General features: G+C 45.6%; 1 protein-coding gene across 1 annotated transcript; it reads left to right on the top strand.

Moving 5' to 3' along the window:
* The first annotated feature begins 49 nt into the window (after positions 1-49).
* Positions 50-27,980, top strand: DDB1 (damage specific DNA binding protein 1). The gene is made up of 27 exons (XM_005909455.3): positions 50-253; positions 1,484-1,632; positions 2,689-2,805; positions 3,161-3,382; positions 5,424-5,538; positions 6,455-6,552; positions 7,250-7,408; positions 8,009-8,092; positions 8,663-8,779; positions 9,376-9,478; positions 12,084-12,159; positions 12,248-12,356; positions 15,538-15,716; positions 15,814-15,977; positions 16,087-16,194; positions 16,346-16,553; positions 17,566-17,661; positions 17,768-17,879; positions 18,835-18,958; positions 19,283-19,447; positions 20,152-20,246; positions 24,048-24,218; positions 24,518-24,627; positions 24,884-25,053; positions 25,226-25,328; positions 26,505-26,628; positions 27,222-27,980. Exons 1-27 carry the CDS (start codon positions 193-195, stop codon positions 27,303-27,305), a joined length of 3,423 nt encoding a protein of 1,140 aa, XP_005909517.1. The 5' UTR covers positions 50-192; the 3' UTR covers positions 27,306-27,980.
* Positions 27,981-27,994: the final 14 nt, after the last annotated feature.

Raw genomic sequence — 27,994 nt, forward strand, 5'->3', positions numbered from 1 at the left:
AGTCCTCCAAGAGGCCAGGTGAGGCCGTCCCGTGATGCCCTGCGTCCCGGTCGCTCTGGCCTGCAACGTGTCTGTGGGGCGGAGACAGCGGCAGCGGAGTTCGCCGCGCGGGTGGGGGATCCCAGTCTTTTAGCTCGTGTCCATCCCTCTATCGTTGCGCTTGAGTCCCACTGGGCTGCCCCAGGCCTCGACATGTCGTACAACTACGTGGTAACGGCACAGAAGCCCACCGCCGTGAACGGCTGCGTGACCGGTGAGGCTGCCAGGGCAGGAGACCCCTGTGAGGGAGGGAGCTGGGGGCAACCGAGGCCTAGGGAAGCCCGCGGCCCCTGGGTGGCCACCAAGCCCGCGGCCAGGACCGGGCCCGGGGAATGAGAGGCGCTGGCTGCGGAAGGACCTCCCACAGCCCCCGACTTCAAAGAAGCTGTCTAAACACACGCCTTTTAGGGGAGTAAGCGCCTTTAGGGGAGTCAACGCTGCTTTTGAGGGTCCGCTTTCGTTCTCGGCGGTCACTTGGCCTCGAGGACAGGGACGGGCCCAGTGGGACGGAGAGTGGGGTATGAGTTGATTGTGCGGTGTTGCTTGAGCCGCGAGATTGGCCTCGCGAAAGGGCGGTGGTGATGGCGATTTGGGGGCACGAATTTTCAAGTGGGAGAGCCTGGGAGGTGCAGGAGGTGGAGGGATGTGAAGAATGTCCGCACTCAAGGCGAAAGAGAGGAGTCCGCTTTGCCTGGGGCTGTTGTTTACAAGAAGGAGCTGCTGGGGAAGAGGGTTTAGAATGGCCCAGCCCAGTGCTGGGCTTGCCTTGTTTGTTTGTGCAAGAATTGTTAAGGACACAGATGTTCTGGACATAATCATCTTGAACCAGAATAATCATCTTGAACCAAATTTTCAACAGAATAGGAAGCTCTCAAACTTGTATTTTTATGTAAATTCTAGACATGATTCCAAAAGAAAACTATTGTTTGGAGAGTTGGAGGCGGTGAAGGAGTGTGGATGGGGTTTTGGTAGATTGCTGGGAGGGCAGGCAGGACAAACAAAGCAATATTTTAAGGTGAAGCTCTGAGAATTCATTCTCTTTGTTTGATCTGGTCTGTTTGGTAAAGGTTTTGCAAAAATCCAACTAAGGAACTGACTAGAAAGGAACACTTTCTCCAGCATCTCTTCTTAATTAGAGGATGAGTCGGCCATTGCAATGGGAAAAGTGAAATTCGAGGGCACAGAGCCATCTGAAGGGTTTTCACCGTCATTGTCAGTTGAAGGACATGCTGCTCTTAGGCCCAGGCTAGTTTTCTTAGTCTGATGAGGAAAGTAGCTTTCTTGAACGTACGGAGTAAGACTCTTTGAGGATTTGTTGAGAAGGGAGAGAATGGAGAGAGCCAGAGAAATATGTGAAGTAAATGAGAATTCAGGAGGTTTTAGGTAGAAGTGATAGGATTACTTAGTGCTTTGGCTTCAAAAATTAGAGGATCTGTTCTTGCAGGACATTTTACTTCAGCGGAAGACTTGAACCTGTTGATTGCCAAAAATACGAGATTAGAGATCTATGTGGTCACTGCTGAGGGGCTTCGGCCCGTCAAAGAGGTGGGCATGTATGGGAAGATTGCTGTCATGGAGCTTTTCAGGCCCAAGGTAAGTGCTCTGGGTTGGTTGAGCCCAGCAACAAGGGGAGAACCATTGGTTGTAGTTGAGTTTGTGTTGTTTTATGTCATTGCTCATTTAGGATGGGTGCAATAAGGCCTAGGAGAGAAACTTTTCTCTTTTTGAATGGCAGATTTCAGTTTATATTCTTATTTAATACGTTTCCAAGAGATAGAAGGAGAAATTCACTGGGGAAAAAATTTATTTTATCAAGTTGAATTCTCTAGAAGAGAATATGAAAGCAGTTTGAAATGTGGGTCACCATCCTGTGGGCCATCATAGTGATTCAGAGAGTAGGCTCTGGAGTTAGGGCAGTACACTTTATTCCTTATTAAATCTAACATTGGGTGTCACCTAACCTTTCAGAGCCTTATTTCTGCATCTGAAAAATGGGGATAACAGTATTCAGTCTTCTGGGTTATTGTGAAGATGAACAGCACCTAGCACATAATGAGCATTCACTGTTGCCACTTACTGTCGAATTATTATCATTATTATAATTCAACTGCTTTCATCAAAATAGCCACCACGTTGCTTCATTATGCGTTTATTGAATCTGATAAGAAAGCAGTAGGTTCAAAATTTAAATTATAACCCTTTGAACAAAAAACTCACTTTGTTGGGGTCTGTATTAGTAAGTAAGAAAGACTTGGTAGATGCATTTGAGCTTCCCTTGTTCAGTTTTTTTCTTTTTTCCAAGTACTTGGGAGGGATTAGAGGAGGTGTTACATTCATCTTTCAGAATTTGAATGGAATAACTGAGATTAGCTGACACGGAACTAGATGAATACATTGTTTGTAGAGCAGAGATACAGAATCTTGAAAGAGGACTAAATGTTTACCAGCTTCAGTTCTGACCTTTTGTACACACCCTTAGGGTGTGTGTAACTCATGTCGTTTATTAACATACATGTTCACCATGGATTTTTTTCAGGGAGAAAAGAAAATTCTTGAAGAATTTCATATGCTTAGGGAATGGTGAAAGCCTTGATAGGTATTCCTGTTTTCAAAAGAAATCTATTTTGATAGTATGATGTTGGTTTCCAGGGGGAGAGCAAGGACCTACTGTTTATCCTGACAGCTAAGTACAATGCCTGCATCTTGGAGTATAAGCAGAGTGGCGAGAGCATTGACATCATAACTCGAGCTCATGGCAATGTGCAGGTGAGGTGGCTGCTGCAGGCTGATGAGAGTTTTCCAGGTGGGGTTGTCATGATTCGGTGAAGGAAATTGAAGTGCTGGGGCAGCTCTCTCTGTGTGGTTAGAGAAACAAGGAGAAAGCACTAAGGACTTCTGTAGTTTACTCAGAATCCAAGGGATAAGGTAGGTAATAATACTTCGTTGAGATTCAGTGTATTGCAGAAAAGCCCACACTGACATTTGGGCTGCTTGGCATGTCAAAAAGATGGCACTCGTTTTACTACCACTCCTACTAAAGTCATCCTGGGAAGGTGGTACCCAGTGTTCTCTGTCACCCTAGGTGTTGAGGTTCTTCCCTAACCCCAGTTTTATTTCTCAGGACCGAATTGGCCGCCCCTCAGAGACGGGCATTATTGGCATCATTGACCCCGAGTGCCGAATGATTGGCCTGCGACTCTATGATGGCCTATTCAAGGTTATTCCACTAGACCGGGACAATAAAGAGCTCAAGGCCTTTAACATCCGCCTGGAGGAGTTGCATGTTATCGACGTCAAGTTCTTATATGGTTGCCAAGCGCCTACCATCTGCTTTGTCTACCAGGTACTGGGGCAGGAGAAGAGGGAGAAGCGATGTGGCTTGGCTCAGTGGGGAGTGCATTTTTGCTCATCAGAATGTCTGGATTTCATGGTAGAATGGGCAGAAGTGTTTAATGTATGTGTCCTGAAATGTTTTGAATGATGCAGTTAGTATGTGTGAGGTTTTGGTTGCACCTTGAGAACAGCAGTACTTACTGTGGAGGCAGGAAACAGTCAGGAGCTTGTAGCAGGCTTTAATCCTGAGATTACACTCTGGGTGTGCGCCTTGGAGATTTTGTAGGGCGACCCAGTTTATACTTTGTCACTTACTGGCATGCTAGGGGATTATTAAAATTTAGCTGTAGAGAAATGATCTGGAAATTGCCTTTACACGCAGTGAGAAATGTGTTGGGGATGCTTTGTGTGTCTTCCAAGAAGAAGTACATTTTGATCAGCATGCAACTTTCTGGTGACTGCTGGCTCTTGACTTCTATTTTAGTCTGTGCCTAAAACTTTTGTAGAGCTGATCCTGGGCAGCTGTTCTCTGGGCCAGATCTCTTGAGGGGGTGGGGGTGGGGCAGGGTGGCAGAGCACCAGACTAACATGCCTGTATCTTGGTAAAATCTCAGCCTTTTAACAAAGGGCCATACAGCATGAGGTTATTTCAGTAGCATGTGCCTGAATAAATGTTGGAAGGAAGCTTAGTCCAAGTCTTAAGTACTTTGTGTGGGCATGTAAACACTTTGATAGCTGTGTTAAGTATTGGAAATACTGATGTGTTTTTGTATATTTCTTAGTGTCACCTGAGTGCTACAGCTTTGATTCTGGTTGGTATAAAGTTCATTTGAATAGGTTGAAACCAGTTTTGGAGATTTTGTTTAATCTTGTTTATAATACATTAAATATCAGAACTGAAATAAAAACTTAGGATTTCTCTCCCTTCAGTTTTGTAAATATCTGGTCATTAAGACATTGATGTTGGTTATTCAGGACTGACTCTGGGCAGGCTCAGGGCTGCCAGTTATGAATGTGCTTCATTTCCATATGTGGGAAATGGAGGCCCGAATCCAAACCCCATCTGGAACATACGGTGACGTTGCGTCTCACTCCTCATCATTGGTGGGAAAATCCTCATCAGCTATAAATTATTTTTTTCTCCTGTTTTGTGCTCAAAAGTTAGTTTGAAAACTACCACGTGAGGGAGTTCCCTGGTGGTCCGGTGGTTAGGATTTAGCACTTTGACAGTCGTGGCCTGGGTTCAGTCCCTGGTCTGGGAACTGAGATCCTTCAAGCCCTGCGGCATGGCCAAAATTAAAAAGATAAAAGAGAAAGGAAAATATCATGTGAAAGGTAGTCATGCACAGTGCGTCAGGAGCTATAACTGTGATTGAGATGTGGTCCCTGCCTTGAAACACACTGTCGGATTCCTCCCATAACTTCTCAGAGCCTGCCCTGGCCTTTGATGCGGCCGCTCTCTACTGGCCCCAGGCCGGCTCCTTTAGCTTCTTAAAGGTGACTTTGATGGTTCCAGGTCTGAAGTGAGTCACGGCTCAGAAAAAGGAGGGGTAGATGGTGTTGATGACACAGGGTTGGAAGCTGTGACCAGCGTTAGAGGGGCTGCTTGCTCTGTTTTCTGCTGTCGCCCCATCAGGATGCGTCTGAGATTATGTCAAAGTTTTAAAATTTGTTAAATGTATTTCACTTCTCAATGTGTTTGTTTTTCCTCTTTAGCTATTTTGTAAGTTCCTTGAAGGTAAGGAATAGAGGAATACACACACACAAATGTACATATATACACTTATATTTCTGTAGTGGTTAATACAGTGTGACATGTTCATTTTTCTACTTTTTAAGTCTCTTTGTTGATTTTGTTGTTAGAAACAGTTGGCCTCAGTCACAGTCTCCCCAGACTATCCCAAGCCCAGCTGGTGGCTGTCAGCATGCTCATGGATAAGGATGGGGAGGCTGGTGTGACAGGAGTGTTCAGTGCTGCCCCCTTCAGGACCCTTATCTAGCCCAGGGGTCACCCTTCCTAGGGACTAACGATTCTACCTTTCCCCACCTAGGACCCTCAGGGGCGGCACGTAAAAACCTATGAGGTGTCTCTCCGAGAGAAGGAGTTCAATAAGGGCCCTTGGAAACAGGAAAACGTAGAAGCTGAAGCGTCCATGGTGATTGCAGGTTTGTTGGGGGACGTAGGAAATAGGCCCTACCCGAGTTATCTGTTGTTCCTTCCCCACCTTCTCTGCCCCTTTATGTCCGTGCTCCAGTGCTGTTGAGCACACGCATTGTTCACCCCTCCCTTATGTCTCCTCTCTTTAATGTGCTTCTCTTTGCTCTTTGCATTTCCGTCTTCAAGATTGTCTTGTTTTTCACTCTTCCCCACCCCCCCCAAAGTATAGTTTTCCTTTCTTTGCAGTGGTGGGTTTAACTAAAACAATGAGATTGATTTGCCGAGTGGCACAGGGAAAATAGTCTCATTTTATTGTCGGCAAACATTTTTAAAAACCAAAAGAGGCAATAATGCTTATCTTATCTGGTTCCTTTATTTCCCAGATGAGGAAACAGGGCCGAGGGACTTGCCTGTGCCTGTATTTCACTGGCAAAGCCTGGGCTGAAGTCCAGGTCTCTTTGCTGTTTATCCTATATCCTTCCTCAACATTATTGTGTGTTTTACCCAGTAGAGAAATTTTAAAACTCTTAAGTGCAAATTGGTTCTTCTGTATAGTAACTCTGATAATGGGGGAAGTTAAGCTAAGGCACAAGGGGAGAAAGTAAAAACTTTTGGATCAGACATTTAGAAGAGAAAGGGGCAGAATGCATATGGAAGAACACTGGGAAGACTCCCCACCCTTCAGACCATGTGAACTTCAAAAGAGTGGCAGTAAAAATATTTATCAGGAGTACAGAGTGGGCAGCTTACAATTTCTAAGACAGGAATCTCAGAAAAAGGTTATCGTGTTCCCTGGACTTTGATGTCTAAAATAATGATTATCTTCCAGTTTGCCTCAGAGATAACTGGCTCAGTGCCTAAGTTGCCTCAGGGTTTGGCAGGTTCCGGGTGCTCAGCATTCTAATGCTGCCCTCTCTCCTGCAGTCCCGGAGCCCTTCGGAGGCGCCATCATCATTGGACAGGAGTCGATTACGTATCACAACGGTGACAAATACCTGGCGATTGCCCCTCCCATCATTAAGGTGAGCAGCATTCCTTTCCTTTTTTTCCTTCTGTTGTCTCTCCCTCCTAATCCCCCATTGGTCAGAAGGGGATTCATAACTGTCACCTTATTCACTGTGTATATAAGACTGTGTCGGTCATTGGGAATACAAAGAGAGATTGGCTTGGTTTTGCTAACAGCGAGCTTGCTTGCTAACTTAAGGGAGAGAGAATAAAGTTCAGATTATCCTTTCTATTCACTGGTGCAATCTGAAGAAAGGAGAAATTTGGGTAATTTTGTTGAATGTTAATGTCTTCAGAGCACAAACCATGTAAAATAATAAAGTGAAAAATACATATAGACTTAAAACATTAGTCATAAAAAAATTCACCTTAAAATATTGAGTCACAAAAATGAAACCTTACGTGTTTTTTATCTTTTGAGGCTAAATAACAAAATCTGTGGTAGCATAGTCCAGGGAATACTTACAGCTGTTTCCTCTTCTATATATTTGTTTTCCAGTAGAATAATATGTGAGTAAACAGTTAAAGTATATTGAGCTCCTTGGAACATTGTCCTCAAAAATCAAACGTCCCCATTTTTGGTCACCTATGTGAGTTGAGTGGATTTCTTGCTCATGAAGTGACTGGATCTGGTAAAGGGAATGGTCTGCTAGGGTTTACTGTCTGGTGTGGAAGATGCTTTATGTCTAATGACTGTGTCTTTCCTCTTGGCAGCAAAGCACAATTGTGTGTCACAATCGAGTGGACCCCAATGGTTCTCGCTATCTGCTGGGAGACATGGAAGGACGGCTCTTCATGCTGCTTTTGGAGAAGGAGGAACAGATGGATGGCACTGTCACCCTCAAGGATCTCCGTGTGGAACTCCTTGGGGAGGTGGGCCTTGTCCCTACTCTTACGTTCTGCTAGGTGCCTGGTGACCCCAGACATGTGGTCCCAAACTGCAGCTGGGAATGACATGAGTTGACACCGAACAACAAATGCTCAGTCCTGCTGTGGGAGTTAGTTTTGGAATGAGTAGATTTTAGAGAATCTCACAAACAGTGGAATGCTACCTCAAGTATTAAAAAGAGAAACAGAAAGATACACTATACAATTAAAGGTTAATCTAGGGCTGATAGTCAATTATAGGAGGACATTCCAAAATAGTACTGTTAAGAACAACTCAGTGAATTTTAGAGGTCTCTAGCTATTTGGAGCTGTTGGGATTAAAATGGTCATTTAGGTCACGCACCTGCAAGACAAATTTACAGATTTTTCTGACTATAGGGATGCAATAAAGGAAGAGTCACAAACTTCAGGGCTTTAGAAACGTTTGTTGAGTGTTACCTGGGGATTTGAAATGGAGACTTCTTTTGGGGACCATGGCTGCAGTTGTTGTTTTTCTAGGCACGGGTCTGAGAGATGGATAGGATGGTGTCTGGATCCCTTGTGAAGTACTTTCTGATGTCTTTCATGCTGCTGATTTTCTTTTAGACCTCTATTGCTGAGTGCTTGACGTACCTTGACAATGGTGTGGTGTTTGTTGGTTCTCGCCTTGGTGATTCCCAGCTTGTGAAGGTGAGAAGACATTTTCTTCTTTCTGGCTTCTAGTTTTCAGTCTTCACTGCTTTTTCATCAAGTTTTTCCCCTGTGTTTGGTGCCACTCAGAGTTTATTCAGTTCACCCGTATCCCTATTATACACCATTTTGCTTGATTGATGTAGCATCCTACCTTGATTAGCTTTTTGTCCTAAATGTTCATTCAGCGGTGTGTTAGGTTTTGTGGATACAATGGTGAACAAGACCCAGCTTATGCCTTCAAATAGATCATAGTCTAATATTCTTTACCCCCTCTAGAATATGAGAATTTGAGCCTTCTCTGCAGAAAAATGCATGCAAACATTTTACATTAATTTCCAAGCTATTCCTCTGAAATCCATCCATGGGATGCCAGATTAGAAATCCTTGACTGGTTAGTGGGTCACCTGTAGGATACCCATGCCCCTTAGTCAGCATTTCCTTTCTGGAAGCATCCAGTAGAGCACAGGAAAGGCAGACCTAGTTGGGTTAAGTTTCTTTTGGATGAAAACTATCTCTCTAGGGTGCATCTGGAGCGTTCTAAGACTAAAATTGTTCTTTCTTTTTTAGCTCAATGTTGACAGCAATGAACAAGGCTCCTACGTAGTGGCCATGGAAACCTTTACCAATTTAGGACCCATTGTGGACATGTGCGTTGTGGACCTGGAGAGGCAGGGGCAGGGACAGGTAAGGGATCATCCTGGAAAGGGATAGTTGGTATGGCCACTCAAACTGTGTCCTGGGTCTGCTTAGCTTGAATGGGGAATGTGCACTGCAGATAAGTTTTGAGAGCCTCACTCACTAATTCCAAAAATGTAAGGATTACTGCCATTTATTGGGTGCCTATCTTGGTCTGCCAGGCACTCTACATACATTATCTCTGATCACCCCAGCACCCTTTAGATAGGGATTTTTGGCTATTTCAGAAGTGAGGAAATTTAAGGCCTTGAAGGATTAAACAACTTGTCCAACGTCACGTAACTACTAAAGGGCAAGTGTGTCTGCCCCCAGATCCTGTGCACTTTCTAGTAAACTAGGATCCCAGGAAGGAAACAAGTTTGCTGGAAGCAGTGGTAGGGCCCTTTTGCTTCTTGGACTAGGGCACCCTATCTGCTTGATAAATATGAGACACTTTGGAGGTTACCCTCTGCTAATTCTGCATCCTCAAACCTAGCTCCCCAGCAGAGGGTGCTTGGACTTAAATATACCTTGTTTACTTTCTGAGCATCAGTCTAGTTGTATCTCTGGAGGGGGTTATTTAGAAACCTTTTCTCTACTTGCAGCTGGTCACTTGCTCTGGGGCATTCAAGGAAGGTTCCTTGCGAATCATCCGGAACGGAATTGGAATCCACGAGCATGCCAGCATTGACTTGCCAGGCATCAAAGGTAGCCTTTCGGTGGACATAGGATGCAGATCTTATTTGAGTGACTTTGGCGTCATTACATGTCATGAAGACACTTGGGAGCTAGAGGAATGCAAATCAAATGAAGAGAAAAAAAACTTTTAATGCCAAATAAGCAGTGGAAGATTAAATGTATTTAAAGGTTCCAAAGTAAACTTAAAAAAAGAAGATATTGACCAAAATTGGATAATGGAGTAGAGGAATGGGCAATTTAGTGGAAAATTTAATGTTGTTTATATAAGGGAACTGATAGAATCTCTAAAGAAAGAGGAGACTGAGAATGTCATAGAACAAGGTACATATCAAAGGTAACTTCTAGAACAGAAGTACAAATCTTCCTAAATTCCAGGAGAACTCTAATGATCAAAAAGATCAAACACAAACTACATAGCAAAAGACTTTTTTAATATACAAACAGTAGACATAACTTAAAATAATATGATAGAACTCAATGTCAAACATCTGTATGAGTAACTGATACATCAGATATCTACTGTCAGTAAATGTAAATAGGTTGGAATCACCTATTATAAGAAGTAGATGATCAGATTGGCTCATAAGGCAAAAACTAATTCAAAGTAGTATATACAACACAACTTAAAAAAAGTAATTTAGAATATAAAAAAGTAAGAAGATGAGAACAGATTAAAAAAAGATTTATGAATTAGGAAGAGATCATAAAACTACAAAACTCAAGAGAATTGAATACCTATAGACAGAACTCATTAAGGTAGGATATAAATTAAGGTACTGAAATCAATAGCTTTCAAGTAAAAACAGTCAGTTAGAAGGTGTAGTAGAGGGAAAGAGGCAGTTTACAATGGCAATAGAAAGATAAAATACCACGAAATAAGTTTAACAAGAATTGTGCAAAACTTATTTAAGGAAAACTTTGAAATACTCTTAAAGGATTGAAAGGATAGATTGATCAAATAAAAAAGACATGGTAAGGTCTTATAAATTAATATTATAAAGCTTTTTCTCTCTGATATTTATATTAAAATATATTTCAATAAAAAATATCAGTAGGTTTTTTTTCTTTGACCTGGACAAGTCAAAGTCCAAATGTGAAGCAGAAGATGCAAGGAAAGGTAGGAAAAACTTAAAAAAGAACAATGAGGTGGGTCTAGTCCTACCAGATATTAAAAGGTACTGTTAAACCTTAGAAATTAAAAGTGTGGTTTTGGTGCACAAATAGGCAGGAGTCCCATGAGCAAACTCAAATGTCCAGAAATAGACAAACTTGTACATGGGGCTTTAGTGTAGGATAGTGCTGGTATCTCAGCTCAGTAAGGTAAGGGTAATTCTTTTGAATAAACAGTATTGGGATAACTAGTCATTTGAGAAAAGATAAGTTTGGGTCCATACAGCACAATGTGTGCCCAGTGCTAGACTCTAAATAGATCAAAGACTTAATGTAAAAAAATGAAGCCATGCAAAAGCTAGAAGAAAAAGTTGGTGATTTCCTTTCTAATTTTAGAGTGGGGAAAGTCTTTCAAACTCTGAGTCAAAAGTACAGAAGCCAAAAGGAGACTGATAAATTCAACAACATAAACATAAATACCCTGCTTGGCAGAAACAAAACACTATAAGCTAAGTTAGAAGAAATGGTAAATTAGACGAAAACATTTGTAGTTCATCTTATACACAAAGGCCTAATCTGTCTAATTGATAAAAAAATTTCTAGAAAGACCACCAAATTTCCTGCCCCCAAATTGACAGAGTACATGAATGGACAGATAACAAGCCTAACTTATAATAAGAAGTGCAAATCAAAACAAAATAGTGATACTATTCTTTACCAGATGCCAAAATCCAAGTGTGACAATGTCTGTGTTGGTGAGGCTGTGAGGAAAGGGCATGCTCATTGGCAGTGTCTACTGAAATTACAGCTGATTTACCCTGCAAGCCCAGTTCTGGGCATCTGACCCATAGACCTTCATATGTATAAGATGACATAAATACAAGATTATTCATTGTGGTATTGTATATTATGGCAGAATACTGAAAAAGCGTCCATCAGTGGGAACTTGCTAGTAAACTAGTACATCCATAAAATTAAATACTGTGCAGAGGTCAAAAACAAGAAACTGTTTGGTTCTGATAAGGACTCAGACATATATTAGATGAAAAAAAAAATGTGTAGACAGTTGGTGAGAGGCTACTGTATTGGATTGCAGTACAGCATTTATCTATTGAAAAGAATTGGAGGGATAAATTATTATTGTTTACTTATTTGGGAGCTAGGAGAGGTATAGGAGTGAGACTTCTGTATTAAATATTTAAAAAATAAATTTTGACTTTGAGTCATAGAAATGAATTATCCCATCCAAAATCACTATAGTCTCACCCCTTCCAACCTAGCCTCCAAATGAAAAGCTTTGAAATACTAAGCTCAAACAGTTTAAAAAATACCAAACTTCTTCAGTGTCTTGAAGCCAGGGAGGAACAGAGTAGGTATTTCATCTTAGGACTGACTCAGAGTTTCTTGCTCTTTGTGTGGGGTTAGGCTGCTCCTTCCTTAGACCATGTGGAGCCAGCTGAGTGTTGGTCCATGCTGTGCCTCTAATCTTTGATTTGTGTTCCAGGCCTGTGGCCACTGAGGTCTGATCCCAACCGGGAGACCGATGACACTTTGGTGCTCTCTTTTGTGGGCCAGACAAGGTAAGACGAGTCAGCTCCAAGCATCCATGTAAAGGTTGCAAGGTGGGGCAGCTGGTCCGGCTAACCCCAGCCTTCCCTTCTGCTGCAGAGTTCTCATGTTAAATGGAGAGGAAGTGGAAGAAACCGAACTGATGGGTTTTGTGGACGATCAGCAGACTTTTTTCTGTGGCAACGTGGCTCATCAACAACTTATCCAGGTAGTAACTGAGGAAAGGGCAGGCCCCATTTATGCATCAGTTTGACCTGGAGTGCATTACAGAGCACCACTGGATTTTAAAAGTCAATTTTTATGGCTCTAAACGTAATGTAAAAAGGCTTGGAAAAAAATTGAAATTACCTGGAGAATCCCAAGGACGGGGGAGCCTGCTGGGCTGCTGTCTGTGGGGTCGCACAGAGTCGGACACGACTGAAGTAACTTAGCAGCGGCAGCATCAGCAATCACCCATTACTGAGAGCAATGTAACTCTTTTTTTTAAACTTTGGAGTTACTCCTTTTAGTTTTATTTTTTGCAAATGTATGTACAGTCGGCCCTTTGTATCTGTGGGTTTTGCATACATGGACTCAACCAACCACGATGAGAAGTATTTGGGGTGGGAATTCCCTGGAGGTCCAGTGGCTAGGACTTGATACTTGGACTTCAATCCCTGGTCAGCAGACTTAAGATCCTGCAAGCCACTCGGTGCAGCCAAAAAAATAAAAAATTGGGGGGAAAAAAGTCAGAAAGTTCAAAAAGCAAAACTTGAATTTGCTTTGCACCAGGAATGGCACCCCACTCCAGTACTCTTGCCTGGAAAATCCTATCGATGGAGGAGCCTGGTAGGCTGCAGTCCGTAGAGTCGCTGAGGGTCAGACACGACTGAGCGACTTCACTTTCACTTTTCACTTTCATGCATTGGAGAAGGAAATGGCAACCCACTCCAGTGTTCTTGCCTGGAGAACCCCAGGGACGGGAGAGCCTAGTGGGCTGCCGTCTATGGGGTCGCACAGAGTCAATGGGGTCGCACAGAGTCCGACAGGACTGAAGTGAGTTAGCAGTAGCAGCAGCAGCCACTGTCTACATATCATTTACATTGTATTCACAGTTATTTACATAGTATTTACATTGTATATTGTATTGTAGCTTCCCTTGTAGCTCAGTCAGTAAAGAATCTGCCTGCAGTGCAAGAGACCCAGATTCGATCCCTGGGTTGGGAAGATCCCCTGGAGAAGGAAATGGCAACCCACTCCAGTATCCTTGCCTGGAAAATCTCATGGACAGAGGAGCCTGGTGGGCTGCAGTCCATGGGGTCACGAAGAGTCAGGCACAACTGAGCAACTAACACTACATTGTATTAGGTATTACAGATAATCTAGAGATGATTTAAAGTGCACTTAAGGATGTGAGTAGGTTATAAGCAAATACTGTTCCATTTTATATGAGGGACCTGAACATCTGTGCATTTGGTATTGACTGGAGATTCTGGAACCAGTCCCCTGCAGGTACTGAGGAATGGCTGTATGTTGTATTTATTTACATTTTCTATTATGGATGGGATCATTGTATGTGTGTGTGTGTGTGTGTGTGTGTGTGTGTGTGTGTGTGTGTGTATATGTATTTGGGGGCAGGGTGATATTGTTTTAGCACTAATTATATCCTGTCATCTGAGGCACATTTTCCACTCATTTTAATAGTAATATATACTTATTTGGAAAATACTGAAAAGCACAAAGAAGAAAAAGATTAGTCGTATGCTACCATCCCTATATGACTTTTGATAGCACTTCCAGTGTACTACTTATAACTAGAGTTCTAACTCTGTTCAGATACTTATTTTAACTTTTTCTGTGGTAATGGGGATCATATAGCCCTTTGGTACTTGTGAGCCACGAGACCCTGATTTCTTTGCACCTCTCAGGACCTGGCAGGCTGAAGTTTGGAGTGACCATGATGCTCTTGGTTTTTTGCACACCCTCCTCACCCGGGAGCCGTCTCCACACTGAGCAGAGTCAGTATTTGCCTGTCGTGGCTGTAGCACTTGAGGGCCTAAGGATTACTGAACTCCATCGTTTTATTCTCTTGGTCTTCCTTTTAGCCAACAGGCAGTGGTGGGTTTAGTTAAAAACCAGAGGGAAGGTCTGTCACTTGGTTGAACAAGTGTGGGAAGTGCCCAGATACTGACTCAGTGCTTTGTCAGTGTTTTCTAACTGGGACCTGAATCCTGGCCCCAGCTCACATATCTTATTATTCAAGGGCCTTCCTCTTTTTTAATTTTCAGAATTATGCTGCTGCACTGGTTTTGTAATTTGTATTGGACCGGACCCTTCAAAAGCTGATTTCCTATTTTATTCCAGCTCAGTTATTACTAATGATGGGCTTCTTTACCAAATGGAAAGACTAATAACTCTAGGAAGTATTATGTAATCCCATTGTAGTTCATTAGTATCAGTAATAGCTTGTGGTATTTTTCTGCATCTCCCATAGTGTTTATCGGAGAAGGCAATGGCACCCCACTCCGGTACTCTTGCCTGGAAAATCCCACGGACAGAGGACTGGTGCACTGCAGTCCATGGGGTCGATAAGAGTCGGACACGACTGAGCGACTTCACTTTCACTTTTCACTTTCATGCGTTGGAGAAGGAAATGGCAACCCACTCCAGTGTTCTTGCCTGGAGAATCCCAGGGACAGCGGGGCCTGGTAGGCTGCCGTCTTTGGGGTCGCACAGAGTCAGACACGACTGAAGCGACTTAGCAGCAGCAGCAGCATAGTGTTTATAATTCTAAGGGTCTTTCTTTAAGTAAAAACTCAATTTTGATAAATAAGATGTACTGATATTTACTAAAGAATTTTATGTGATTTTAATGGTTCATGCATAGTAAAGAACTTGCATATTTTAAATTCTTCTGGCCGTGCTACAACCTTGCAGGATCTGCGTTCCTTGACCAGAGATTGAACCTGCGGCCTCTGTAGTGAAAATGCAGACTCCTAACCACTGGACCACCAGGGAATTCCCAGAAATTGGATATTTTAGAGATCTGATTTTGGGGTTGAGAAAAACAAGTAGACTGGTAGTTGCAGGGTCCTACTCCATTGATACCTTTCCATAGGGTGCCATTTGTGATACCCAAGCCTTAATCAGAGTGAAACAGGACACGCCTTCTCTTTTTCAGGCTGTAGTATATGAGCTGTAAGCTGCTTGAAGCCAGTCTTCTTCAAGGCTTCAGTTAAAAATGACATCTTTATGTAATCGGTCATTGTGGAACTTGAAAAAATCTATATAGCAGAGGAGGACTTCATACCTTATTCTTAGGGTTCCGTGAGGGCAGCATTTACCACCTTCTCACCTCTGTGTAGATAGATCCCTGCAGGGGCTTGGAGACATTGCTCTTTTTTCTCTAGATCACTTCAGCATCTGTGAGGCTGGTCTCTCAAGAGCCCAAAGCACTCGTCAGTGAGTGGAAGGAGCCTCAGGGCAAGAACATCAGCGTGGCCTCCTGCAACAGTAGCCAGGTAGTAGTCGCCGTGGGGAGGGCCCTCTACTACCTGCAGATCCATCCTCAGGAGCTCCGGCAGATCAGGTGTGTGTTTCTGTCTCTGCTCTTTCTGCCCTCCCCTCTTCTCTGGGACTTCTTTGATCCCTGGAGTCCTTTCTGTGCCATATTCTTCTCTGTTCAGCCACACAGAGATGGAACACGAAGTGGCCTGCTTGGACATTACCCCTCTAGGAGACAGCAATGGAATGTCCCCTCTTTGTGCCATCGGCCTCTGGACAGACATCTCAGCCCGAATTGCGAAGCTGCCCTCTTTCGAGCTGCTGCACAAAGAGATGCTGGGTGGAGGTGTGTTTCTTTTTTTTGAGGGCGGGGGGAGGGGTGTTTCTTTTCAAGGCCTGAGTTAGGATCAGAATCAGGATTGGGAACAAGCGCTCAATGTACCTCTTTCTCACAGAGATCATTCCCCGTTCCATCCTGATGACCACCTTTGAGAGCAGTCACTACCTCCTGTGTGCCTTGGGAGACGGAGCACTCTTCTACTTTGGGCTCAACATCGAGACAGGTGAGACTAGCATGTCAGGTGAGCGGCGCTTTGGAGAATCTGGGGTATTGAGTCGGCAGAGTTCTTAGCTTCAGGGTGCAGCTTTTGAACCTTCACAGTCCAACTGTCCTGTTTTGTTTCTGTTTTTCTCTGGATGCTGTTCTTTCTGTAGGCCTGTTGAGTGACCGTAAGAAGGTGACTCTGGGCACCCAGCCCACGGTATTGAGAACTTTCCGTTCTCTTTCAACCACCAACGTCTTTGCTTGCTCTGACCGCCCCACTGTCATCTACAGCAGCAACCACAAATTGGTCTTCTCCAATGTCAACCTCAAGGAAGTGAACTACATGTGTCCCCTCAATTCAGATGGCTATCCTGACAGGTGAGCCTCTTTTTCTTTCTTCAGTGAGAGCCAGGACGGAAGGCGTCATGACCCTTCCCCTCCAGCCTTTTTCCAGTGACAAAGCCAGTGACTGGCTGAGATAAGATGTGTAGAACAGAGATTTGCAGACCTGCAGTAGAAATACCTCGTAAGCCTTTTAAATGTGCTGAATTGTTTTTGAATCTTTCTTAGAGTTTGCTTTGGTAGATCTAGGGTTGGGCCCCAGATGTGAATCTGTATTTTTAGAAAACCTCTTAAGCAATTCAAGTGATTGGTCAAGTTTCAGAGTTCCTGTGGCAGAGATCATTCATTATGTGTTCCCCTGGAGCAGGGATTCTCAAAGTGGCTCCCTCACTGCAGCCATGGCACCAAGTGGGAACTCTCTGTTAGAAATGTACATTCTCAGGCCTCGCCCATGGACCCACCAAATCAGAAACTCCAGGGGCGGGCCCAGCGGTCTTAGCTTCACAAGCCCCGTAGGTCGTTTTGATGCCAGCGTGGTTTGATAGTTCGAGAATCACTGTTCTATATCCGAATGCTACATGTTAGTGTTAAACAGATAGCTGTTAAAATCTCAGCCTAGACCCAACCAGACCAATTAAATAAATCTTGAGGGATGGGACTGGTCTCCAGGTGTTTTTTAAGAGAGCTGTAGTTGATAATCACTGCCCTGTAGTAAATTAGTGTAATTCTGCCTTGTTTTTCTTCCTCTTATGGAGTTGCCTCATAGAATCCTTTTCTTCCTTAAGTGTAAGCTTAAGTGAAGTCGCTCAGTCGTGTCTGACTCTTTGCGACCCCATGGACTGTAGCCTACCAGGCTTCTCTGTCCATGGGATTTTCCAGGCAATAGTACTGGAATGGATTGCCATTTCCTTCTCCAGGGGATCTTCCTGACCCAGGGATCAAACCCGGGTCTCCCGAATTGTAGACAGACACTTTACCATTTGAGCCACCAGGAAGTCCTTTTTCTTCCTTGGGTGTACTCAGTCTAAACCCAGAACCTTCTTTCCAGCCTGGCACTGGCCAACAACAGCACTCTCACGATTGGCACCATCGACGAGATCCAGAAGTTGCACATTCGGACGGTTCCCCTATATGAATCTCCCAGGTGAGGGGCAGGGTAGGGGAGCTGCAGGGGACGGGGCCCTGGGGGTTGGCGTGCAGTGCTTCAGCCTTTTCCTGAGGGACCCTGTTGTTTGATGCTTGTTCTGTAGGAAGATCTGCTATCAGGAGGTGTCCCAGTGCTTCGGGGTCCTGTCCAGCCGCATTGAAGTCCAGGACACGAGTGGGGGCACAACTGCTCTGAGGCCCAGCGCCAGCACCCAGGTGAGGGCAGTGGTGTGAGAGCAGCGGCAGACTGTTCAGAAAGGGTCAGATAGTAGATACTTTAGACTTTGCAGGTCACATGATCTCAGTCACAGCTACTCGCCTCAGCCATTACAAAGGCGTCTGTAGACAACAGGTGGGCATAGCTGGGCTCCAGTAAAACCTTAAACAAATAGGCAGTGAGCTGGATTTGGCCGCCTCGGTAGAGACTTGAGAAGAACTTTAAATAAGTGTGGCTTCGGTGATTTTGCTACTTGGTACCCTTGCCTGATGAATAATTCCTTTCCTCTTATTATCATTTTGGGTACTTTGTGTCGGGTAGGGGTAGCAGTGTCGTACCATAGGTAAGAGCGTGGGACTTGGAGTCTGACAGAACTGGCTCCAGGGTTTGTTGCTCGCTGTGTCACCTTGGGCAGCTTCAGTTTTATCATCTGCGAAATGATAATGGACCGTCTAGAGCCGCACATCACAGACCCAGTGGAGATGTTAACTGGTCGTTTTCTTCCATGTATTCTCTGCCTTTCTTGCTTGTAGACATCCATGGTATGACTTCTTCCCTTAACCCAGAGTAGGTCTTTATGTATTCATTTTTATTTGCAGTGGTTTCCTGCTCTTCCCATTGAGAGAGGTAGAAGCCTGTCACGTTATTAGGTCGCCTGGGTTTCTTGTTAGCTTTCTTGATTGACTTGGCATCACTGTTTTAGTGCTCTTAAGTGCCCTTAGATTCTGGCGGTGTTTTGGACTGCTGTGTCAATTCCATATGGAGTCTAGATCCTTAGCCTCAGTCCCTGTGTCCTCTCTGAAACCCTTTGCACTTGGGCTCTGTGCAGGCGGCCAGCCTCAAGTTTTTCTTGTTCAAACTCTGTCTCTGTTCTCTGATCCTGTCTGATGCTGACACTGCTCTCCCAGCACCCGTTCTTTTGAGAGGGGTGATGTGTGTTCTCTCTGTTCCCAGGCCCTGTCCAGCAGCGTCAGCTCCAGCAAGCTGTTCTCCAGCAGCACAGCCCCTCACGAGACCTCCTTTGGAGAAGAGGTGGAGGTGCATAACCTCCTTATCATTGACCAGCACACCTTTGAAGGTGCAAATGAGCTCTTTCTATCATGCTGTACCTACATCCTCCCTAAGCTAGGCTCTTCTGGGCTCTGCTGTATTCCAGAATTTGATAGACACTGGCAGACTATCCTAGGAGGAGAAGAAAGGGTGGGGCCTCAGAGTTGGCTGTGAGTTCAGAGTACTGGGCCTCTTCATGTCAGAATAGGCTGGCGAGGAGACAGGAGTAGTAGACACAGTACAGATGCCTTCTGTACTGTGCTCCAAGATGAGCTGTGGACCTCACAGAAGTGCAGAAGCACCCATGCGTGGGGGTCGTCAGTCAGTCACCTCTCTACTATTCTTCTTCTAGTGCTTCATGCCCACCAGTTTCTGCAGAATGAGTATGCCCTCAGCCTGGTCTCCTGCAAGTTGGGCAAAGACCCCAACACGTACTTCATCGTGGGCACGGCCATGGTGTACCCAGAAGAGGCAGAGCCCAAGCAGGGTCGTATTGTGGTCTTTCAGTATTCAGATGGTAAGTGGACACAGTCTCTGGCTTTTGAGAAATTTAAAAACTGGGAAAGGAAGCAGACAGACAGTTTTAGGTTTTAGACTCAGTTATGCAGAAGAACTTGGGTTAATTGCAGTGACACGAGATTCAAGATGTTTCTCACTTAAGCTGTTGATGGTCTGAATGAGTTTTGGAGTATGTGAGCAACGGCACAAATAAAATCTGCCCTTTTTTCTTCCTTTTTCACTCTTTGAAAGGAAGAGAAAGGGAGAGGCGAGCAGAATGAGAGTTAGGAATTCTGGTAGGACTCTGTGGTGTGTTTTCCACTTGGCTGCTCAGCCTTTTAGGCCCTCTTCCCAGCATCAGCACTTGGTGTTCGTTTCTGTATCATTTCTTATCTCCCCTACCCATGATGGCTCTGAAGACTAGCTGTCAGCCCCCAAATCTCAGGTTAGATGGCTGAGGTGGAGTCTGGTCTCCATCTTGAAGGGAGATCCAGAGTCCCAGGTGGGAGGCAGAACCAGAGTGCTGTCTGGAATCACTGCGTGTGATGGGGTGGCCCACACTTCTAGAGGTGGTTAACCCCAGTATATACAGATTCTATATTCTCTGCTTTGAAATGAGGGGTTTGGAGGGGCAGGAATTAGAGCTGGGGGGGGAAGCACAGGATTCTTCTGATTAAAGTGTGGGCTCATGAAGGAGACTGAAGGGTATCTTTTCTCCCCCAGGAAAACTACAGACTGTTGCTGAAAAGGAGGTGAAGGGGGCCGTGTACTCCATGGTAGAGTTTAACGGGAAGCTGTTAGCCAGCATCAACAGCACGGTGAGCCCTCCCTCTGGCCTCAGCCTCAGGCCTCCGTCCACAGATCCTGGTTCCCATGCATTTTCTCCCTCTGGTCTCGGCCTCAGGCCTCACACCTCTGTCCAGAGAGTCTGGTTCCCTTGCATTTTCTGAACTGCATGTGTGTCACAATTTTAAGGGTAACAGAGTAGCGAGTAGAGACGATGGAGCTGGGAATATGGAGAGCTGGGGTTGGACCAGACACCAGATTTGGTTCTGTGAAGCCCTGTACGTATCGTTCTGTGGGAATTGAGAAGAGTGTAAGAACTGTGGTCCCTGCACTTAGAATGTGTCATGGCATGAGAATATTTCATCTGTGTGGGACAGAATGAGCCAAACTGCATTCATCCTGAGTAAACCCCTTAAATACTAGGCCTGTGAAATTCTTCACTTTTCTTCTGGCATGACCCCACCTCCTCCCTTGCCAAAAAACAAAAAAAATTATACACGGTCAAACAAATTTGGGACTTGCTGTATCCTGTATCTTCTGCTTAGAAGCTTCTCAGTGCATTGTAGCATATGAAAGATTCTGAGAAGATCAAGAGTAGAGAAGCATTGCTTAAATACTTCTTTTTTTTTTTTTCCAAAGAAAAAGCAGCTTTATTTATTTTTTGGCTGTGCTTTGCAGCATGTGGGATCTTAATTCCTAGACCAGGTATCTAACCTGCAACCTTTGCAGTGGAAGCACAGAGCCTTAACCACTAGACCAGCAGGGACATCCCCTTAAATACTTTAACTTGACATTCATTCAAGAAGTACTAAGTGAGCACTTGAAGTATACTAAGCACTGTTTTGGTAGTTGGGATGAGGCAGTAGATGAAATGGACAAAGAGCTAGCCTCCTGGGGCCTGTGAGCAAATAGAATATATATGTGTATGTATGATGAGAAGCACCTCGTGAAAAATAAAAACAGGACAAGAAGCTGACAGAGTGCCAGCGTGAGCATGGAGGTGGCGCTGTTTTGTCGTATGGTTAGGAAGGTTCGCACAGTGGCTTTGGGGCAGATTTCTGAGGGAAAGGAGGGAGCTAGCCATACCTTGATCTGGAAGAAGACAAGTGCCAGGAGTCCATGGCCAGCCTGCACCCAGTGTGGGAAGGCAGTGCTGGGTGCTGGGAGATAAGTCGGAGAGGCAGCCAGGAGCTAGCACGTGCGGAACCAGATAGGCTGTGTGTTTTGGGTTTGTAAGGACTAAGGGTTTTACTCCGAGGGGATGGGAACCTCTAGAGGGTTCGAGCAAATGCATGACGTGACTGTAGTTTTATATATGTATACATATATATATATGTATGATATATATAAAATATGCTGCTTTACTTATCAGGCTGTGTCCGGTCTTAGTTGTGGCACACAGGATTTTTGTTGTAGGCGCGGGCTCTCTAGTTGTGGCGTGGTGGGGTTTAGTTGCCCTACGGCACGTGGGATCTCAGTTCCCCATCCAGGGATCGAACTCATGTCCTCTGTATTGGAAGGTGGATTCTTTTCCTTTTTAAATTTATTTATTTTTAATTGAAGGATAATTGCTTTACAATATTGTGTTGGTTTCTGCTATATGGAAAGTGGATTCTTAACCACTGGACCGCCAGCGAAGTCCCTGTAGTTATATTTTGAAAAGCTCACTGCGCATCTTGGAGAAGGTGGTAGAAGACCATGGGTAGAAGCAATGAGATCAGCTCAGAGGCTCTGGTGATGATCCAGAGAGCAGTGGACGGTGCTGGGAGCAGTGTGCTGACAGAGGAGCTGAAGGGAGTCAAATCCCGCAGATGTTAGTATTGAGGGGCTCTAATGCATCACTTCATGGGAAATAGATGGGGAAACAGTGGAAACAGTGTCAGACTCTTTTTGGGCTCCAAAATCACTGCAGATGGTGATTGCAGCCATGAAATTAAAAGACGCTTACTCCTTGGAAGGAAAGTTAAGACCAACCTAGACAGCATATTCAAAAGCAGAGACATTACTCTGCCAACAAAGGTCCGTCTAGTCAAGGCTATGGTTTTTCCTCTGGTCATGTATGGATGTGAGAGTTGGACTGTGAAGAAAGCTGAGCGCCAAAGAATTGATGCTTTTGAACTGTGGTGTTGGAGAAGACTCTTGAGAGTCTCTTGGACTGCAAGGAGATCCAACCAGTCCATTCTGAAGGAGATCAGCCCTGGGATTTCTTTGGAAGGAATGATGCTAAAGCTGAAGATCCAGTACTTTGGCCACCTCATGTGAAGAGTTGATTCATTGGAAAAGACTCTGATGCTGGGAGGGATTGGGGACAGGAGGAGAAGGGGACGACAGAGGATGAGATGGCTGGATGGCATCATCAACTTGATGGACGTGCGTTTGAGTGAACTCCGGGAGATGGTGATGGACAGGGAGGCCTGGGTGCTGCAGTTCATGGGGTCGCAAAGAGTCAGAAACGACTGAGCGACTGAACTGAATTGAATGAGGGCTTAAAGATGAGTCGTGAGAAGAGAATAAAGGGTCAAGTGTTTTGGCCTGAGTAACAGAGATGGTGTTGCTGTGTACTGATGGAGGAAGATTGTGAGTAGGGCAGGTTTGGAGAGTAAGGGAAAACTGTATCTTTACTCACAACACTTCTGACACCATGTGTGAGGAGTTTTTATCCCTATGACAATCAGTTTTCAAACTGGGGGGTCCTATAATTTACTTGAATTCTGACTTTAGCTACCCAGAGTTGGAGTCAGATGTCACAGGTTCAAGGGCTCGGTCCCACAAGACTGTCTTTATTCAAACCCCAGCCCAAGTAGTGTTACTCAGACTTCTCTCTGACTTGCTACTAAGTTAGGGTTCCCACAATCTCTTACCACCCTTAGGTTTCATAATTTGCTGGAAGGGCTCATGAGACTCAAAATGTTTACTTGCATTTACCGCTTCTTCACCTCACTCTTGGAAGTCTGGAAGCCCAGTCCAACTGGGCTTATCCTAATCTGTGGTGTTCTGGGCTCACTTGACCCAAAACAGGAGTTGTGGTAGCCATTGTGATTATTACGAGTGAGCCTTGGAGTGCACACCTGTGGAGCTAGTGTTCTTTGAACACATCTTGAGAAATCATGGCTTAATATATTCTTCCCAGGAGTGTCTGTATGTGCAGAGGTGTGGGTGGGGCTGCCTGGACCCTGAAGGATCTGCTGGGACTGGGCTGTGCCAAGTATCTGTTCATCTGTCTGTTGATCATAAAGCATCTTCGTTCTTTTGGAGATATGGTTATAATGGAAGAAACACTGCAGTGAAGAAAAAAGGGGCATTTTTTTCCCCTTTGGGTAGAGGGTTGGCCAGAGACTAGTTCTTTAGAGTGAGTTTCTGTTGGACTTTTCTATTCTATTTTCTTTGCTCATTGGATGAACATCAAAAGGTGCCAGGGATGTATGTGTTTTGAGAAGGATTCAGAAAGGGCAGTTTGTTGGGAGGTGATCTTGTTTCTTTCTGATCAGGAAATTGGAAATGGATCTTCTCTTTCTAGAGATATTTCTTAGACAGTTACCAGACTTCAGTTACAAAACCATCTCTTGTCATTTCTATAGTGTTACTTGCTTTACTATTTACTTAGTATTTTTCTTTATCCTGAGTTATTCTTTTTTTTTAATATAAAGGAAAACTTTGTAGTATTAAGTTTCATGTGCTCACTCTGTTTTCATCTTTCATGAATGTATAATAATTACAAATGCTCACGCGAGTTCCACAGCAAACCATTTCACACCCCACACTGCACTGGGGTAAGTGGTGCAGCAGATGGAAGGCCCCTGGGGCTGAGAGAAATGCACTGCCCCCCTCTCCAGGTGCGGCTTTATGAGTGGACGACCGAGAAGGAGCTGCGCACGGAGTGCAACCACTACAACAACATCATGGCGCTCTACCTGAAGACCAAGGGCGACTTCATCCTGGTGGGCGACCTGATGCGCTCGGTGCTCCTGCTGGCCTACAAGCCCATGGAGGGCAACTTCGAAGAGGTAGCCGGGGTGTGGGCGGTTGGCTTGCTTAAGCTGGTGGTGAGGGGTGATGAAGCCCAGTGTGGGCGGAAACGTCATCCCTGGAGCACACGTTGTGCATCCGTTCAGTCTTTTTAGAGACCCCCAACTTGAACTCTGAGTAGGCCCTGTTTCAGGACCGTGTTGGCCAGGCAAAGGGGAGACTCTATAGAGGGGCGGTTGTTAAACACAGGCAGGGCAGGCACTTGGCCAAGTCTCAACACTGGCTTGCATGCAAACTGCTGATTGTATTTCCCCTCTTGTATTTTGTCTTTTTTAAGATTGCTCGAGACTTTAACCCCAACTGGATGAGTGCTGTGGAAATCTTGGATGATGACAATTTCCTGGGGGCTGAAAATGCCTTTAACTTGTTTGTGTGTCAGAAAGATAGGTGAGTGGCCAGCTGTGGGAGTAGCCTGTGGTAGGTGAGGACACAGGGCCCTCACAGGCTCGCATGCGCCTCTTCACAGGGGTAGAGGGTATCTGTGAGAGAATCAGGCTGCAGAGATGGATGAGCCTCTTCAGGCTAGCTCCTCTGTGGAGTGGGTGGGCCCACCAGGGAGTCTGTCCATCACTGCACGCGGTCCTTGGGGCCCCAACTGGGGGGACAGGAGGCCTGGGTTGTGAGTGTCTCGCACCCCTTGCAGCGCTGCCACCACGGATGAGGAGCGGCAACACCTCCAGGAGGTTGGGCTCTTCCACTTGGGCGAGTTCGTCAACGTCTTTTGCCACGGCTCTCTGGTTATGCAGAACCTGGGCGAGACTTCCACGCCCACGCAGGGCTCGGTGCTCTTCGGCACGGTCAATGGCATGATTGGTAAGGGTGGCCCCGTGAGGCGTGCAGCCTCCTTCCCAGGGCCAGGGGAGAGCAGGGTTTCGAGAGTCGGTGGCCAGCTCGTCCGTCCTCCTGCCTGGGCTCCCCTTGGCAGGCAGTGCTCGCTGTGGGCTCTGGAGCGCCCTGTAGCTTTCGGTTCCCTTTGCTTCCTTAGGCCTGGTGACCTCATTGTCAGAGAGCTGGTACAACCTCTTGTTGGACATGCAGAATCGACTCAATAAAGTCATCAAAAGTGTGGGCAAGATTGAGCACTCCTTATATCCTTCCCAGAGGTGCCCCCTTGCTCAAAAACATGGCCTGGCCCAGGCAGAGAGCACATTACCCTGAGCGGCCTCTGGAAATTTGTCCCTCTAGAAAATGTCTTGACTAGGTTCCAGTGGGGAACAGGCTATGTAAAAACTTCTCATGGAAAATTTCAAGCACACAATAGTGGAGAGAATCGTATGAGTATAATGAACCCCCATGCACTTATCTCCCAGTTTTATTGGTTCATCTTGAAAATGTACGTTGAGGTTCATGCCCTGTGTCTGCTTCTGACCCTTTTGGCGTTGCATGTCAGACCTAAGTTTAGATCACAACTTAGAACATCCTTTCAGAGATGTTGTTAGGGGCAGTGGTGTTTGAGGACCCTCGCTAGAGAGGCTAAATGGAAAAGGAGGGGAAAAGCAAAGAAGCTGTAAATTCCAGAAGCCCAAGGGTCAGCCCCCTGGCCACTGAGGGTCCAAGTACTACTGGAAGTCTGTTTATTGTGGGAGAGGGACGAGGAGCCCTTGGGCTCTGGAGGGGATTCTGCTGAGAGTCTGTTGTAAGGCAGGTAAACCAGCTCTCGCCAAGGAGGGAGGACGTAGGCTGACGTGTTGGTGTTCTGCTAACCCACAGGACTTTAGGCACATCTCTTGTTTCACTGAGCCTCAGGTTATTAATCTGTGAAGGCTAGACTTAAAGAGCAAGCATGTGAACTGGCAAGCATCCAGTTCACATGGAGCACTTGTTAAAAAAAAAAATCTGTACATGTCCATGCTCTGAACTAAGAGTCATCTGTATTCTATTTTAATTTTTTAATTGTTTTTGGTCTTGCTGTGTGGCTTGCAGGATCTTAGTTCCCTGACCAGGGATTAAACAAACCCATGCCCTCGGCATTGAAAGCCCAGACTCCTAACCACTGGGCTGCAGGGGAAATCCCTGTAATTTTTAAAAGGTTATTTTGATGATTATTCCAGTTGAGAGGATCATTGGATTAGGTAATGATTTATAAGTCTTTGAAATTGCAAAACTGTCCAAACAGCTGTGATATTTAGTTGAACTTGTTGTTTTCTGTTCTCCTCCTGATGATTGCTTCAGACTGTGGTCTTGTGCACAGAGGTGGGGATGAGTTCGGAGAGGGTATTTATTATTTCCAAATGATCAGCACATTCCTTAACTCATCTGTCCACTTGGAGATCCTTTCATACTGAACGAAAAACAGAACCAGCCACCGGCTTCATCGATGGTGACTTGATTGAGAGTTTCCTGGATATCAGCCGGCCCAAGATGCAGGAAGTTGTGGCAAACCTACAGGTAAGCTGTGCCACTGTGCAGGGTGCAGCCCCGGGGCCAGTGACTCAAGTCCATTGCAGGGCCAGGCACGCCAGGAGGGCTCCCCTCCCTTGGTTCCCACGTGCTAAGAGCCCTTTTTAAAGTTTTCTTCTACCCACATGGAAAGGTAGTGTCCAAGGGCAAGGAGATAAGGCTGAGGCTCGTGGGTTCCCTCACCAGGCACCAGGCACTGTAACTTTAGCAACGAGGGCACCTTCGGGCATGTCTGGGATCCCTGGAACATCCTTAGGAAAGGGGGCAGGGCCAGGATCCTGCAGGGAAGAGGAGTTACCATGGTGCTGGAGTTTGGGGTATTGCCTACTGGAGGTGGTGCCTCTGGCAAACAGCCGGGTGGAGGTGGATGTATATACTGGGTGGCAGCCTCTGGGCAGCTTTGCTGCCAGCAGACCCTGCTCACCTGGACCCCCAAGGAGAAGCACAGGCTTCTGATGATTAGTCTTTGCTCCTGCCATGGCAGTGTGGCGCACATACCGTTGTGGGCGTCCCCTTCCCCAGGGAGGGAGAGCCCGCTCTCAGCCCTCACGGCCTCCCCTCCTCCCCTTTCCTCGTTGCAGTATGACGATGGCAGCGGGATGAAGCGAGAGGCCACTGCAGATGACCTGATCAAGGTGGTGGAGGAGTTAACTCGGATCCATTAGCCAAGGGCAGGGATCCCTTCCCAGACCCTCTCTGAAGGCTTTGCCCTCCTGCTCTCCTCCTCCCTGCCACTGTCTCTCGGCCATGGGAAGCCTGTCCCTAAGCCCCAGAAGCCACAGCCTACCTGAGTGGAAATGGGGATTTCGTAGAATGAAAACCAGTTCACTGGAGACCTGGCAAGGGCTGAAGGTGAAATGTTTTCTCCCTGGATTTTTACCAGTCTCACATGATTCCAGCCATCACCTTGGGCCACCAAGCCTGGATTGGTACAGCCAATTGTCCTTCCAGGGAGCAGTTTTGCAGCTCTTTGGATGAAAGGAAGCTCTGTGTGTGTGTGTGTGTCTCCCACACTCATGCATTGTCCTCACTATCTTTTTATTTAGGTTTGGGGTCGGGGAGGGTTGTGGGTAGGGGGAAGGTGGGGCGGGAGGGGTTCGTTGTCTTTGAGGTGAGAGCTTCCTTTGCTTTCTTCTGTTGCCTCTGAGAGCTTTGGGTCTGGAGGGCTGACCACCAGGCCATGGGCTGCCTGAGGGTAAGACCTGCAGATGGTGGATGATTTCCAAGCCACAGCCTTTTTGTCTCTGGGGAACTGCCTTCTTCAGAGGGAAGGAGGTGGGGGACGTGAATTGGTGGTTAGTTTCTGAGTTTTACCAAATAAAGTAGAGTCTAAGAAGAAAGATGCATTTGTTTC

Source organism: Bos mutus, chromosome 22 (assembly GCF_027580195.1).
Source record: "Bos mutus isolate GX-2022 chromosome 22, NWIPB_WYAK_1.1, whole genome shotgun sequence".
Lineage (NCBI taxonomy): Eukaryota > Metazoa > Chordata > Mammalia > Artiodactyla > Bovidae > Bos > Bos mutus.

Excerpts from the sequence above, each read along its gene's own strand:
- DDB1 (XM_005909455.3), top strand. The coding sequence starts at position 193 with ATGTCGTACAACTACGTGGTAACGGCACAGAAGCCCACCGCCGTGAAC. Across the intron at positions 3,383-5,423 it reads CCATCTGCTTTGTCTACCAG|GACCCTCAGGGGCGGCACGT; the intron begins GTACTGGGGCAG and ends TTCCCCACCTAG. Across the intron at positions 25,329-26,504 it reads GGCAAGATTGAGCACTCCTT|TTGGAGATCCTTTCATACTG; the intron begins ATATCCTTCCCA and ends TCATCTGTCCAC.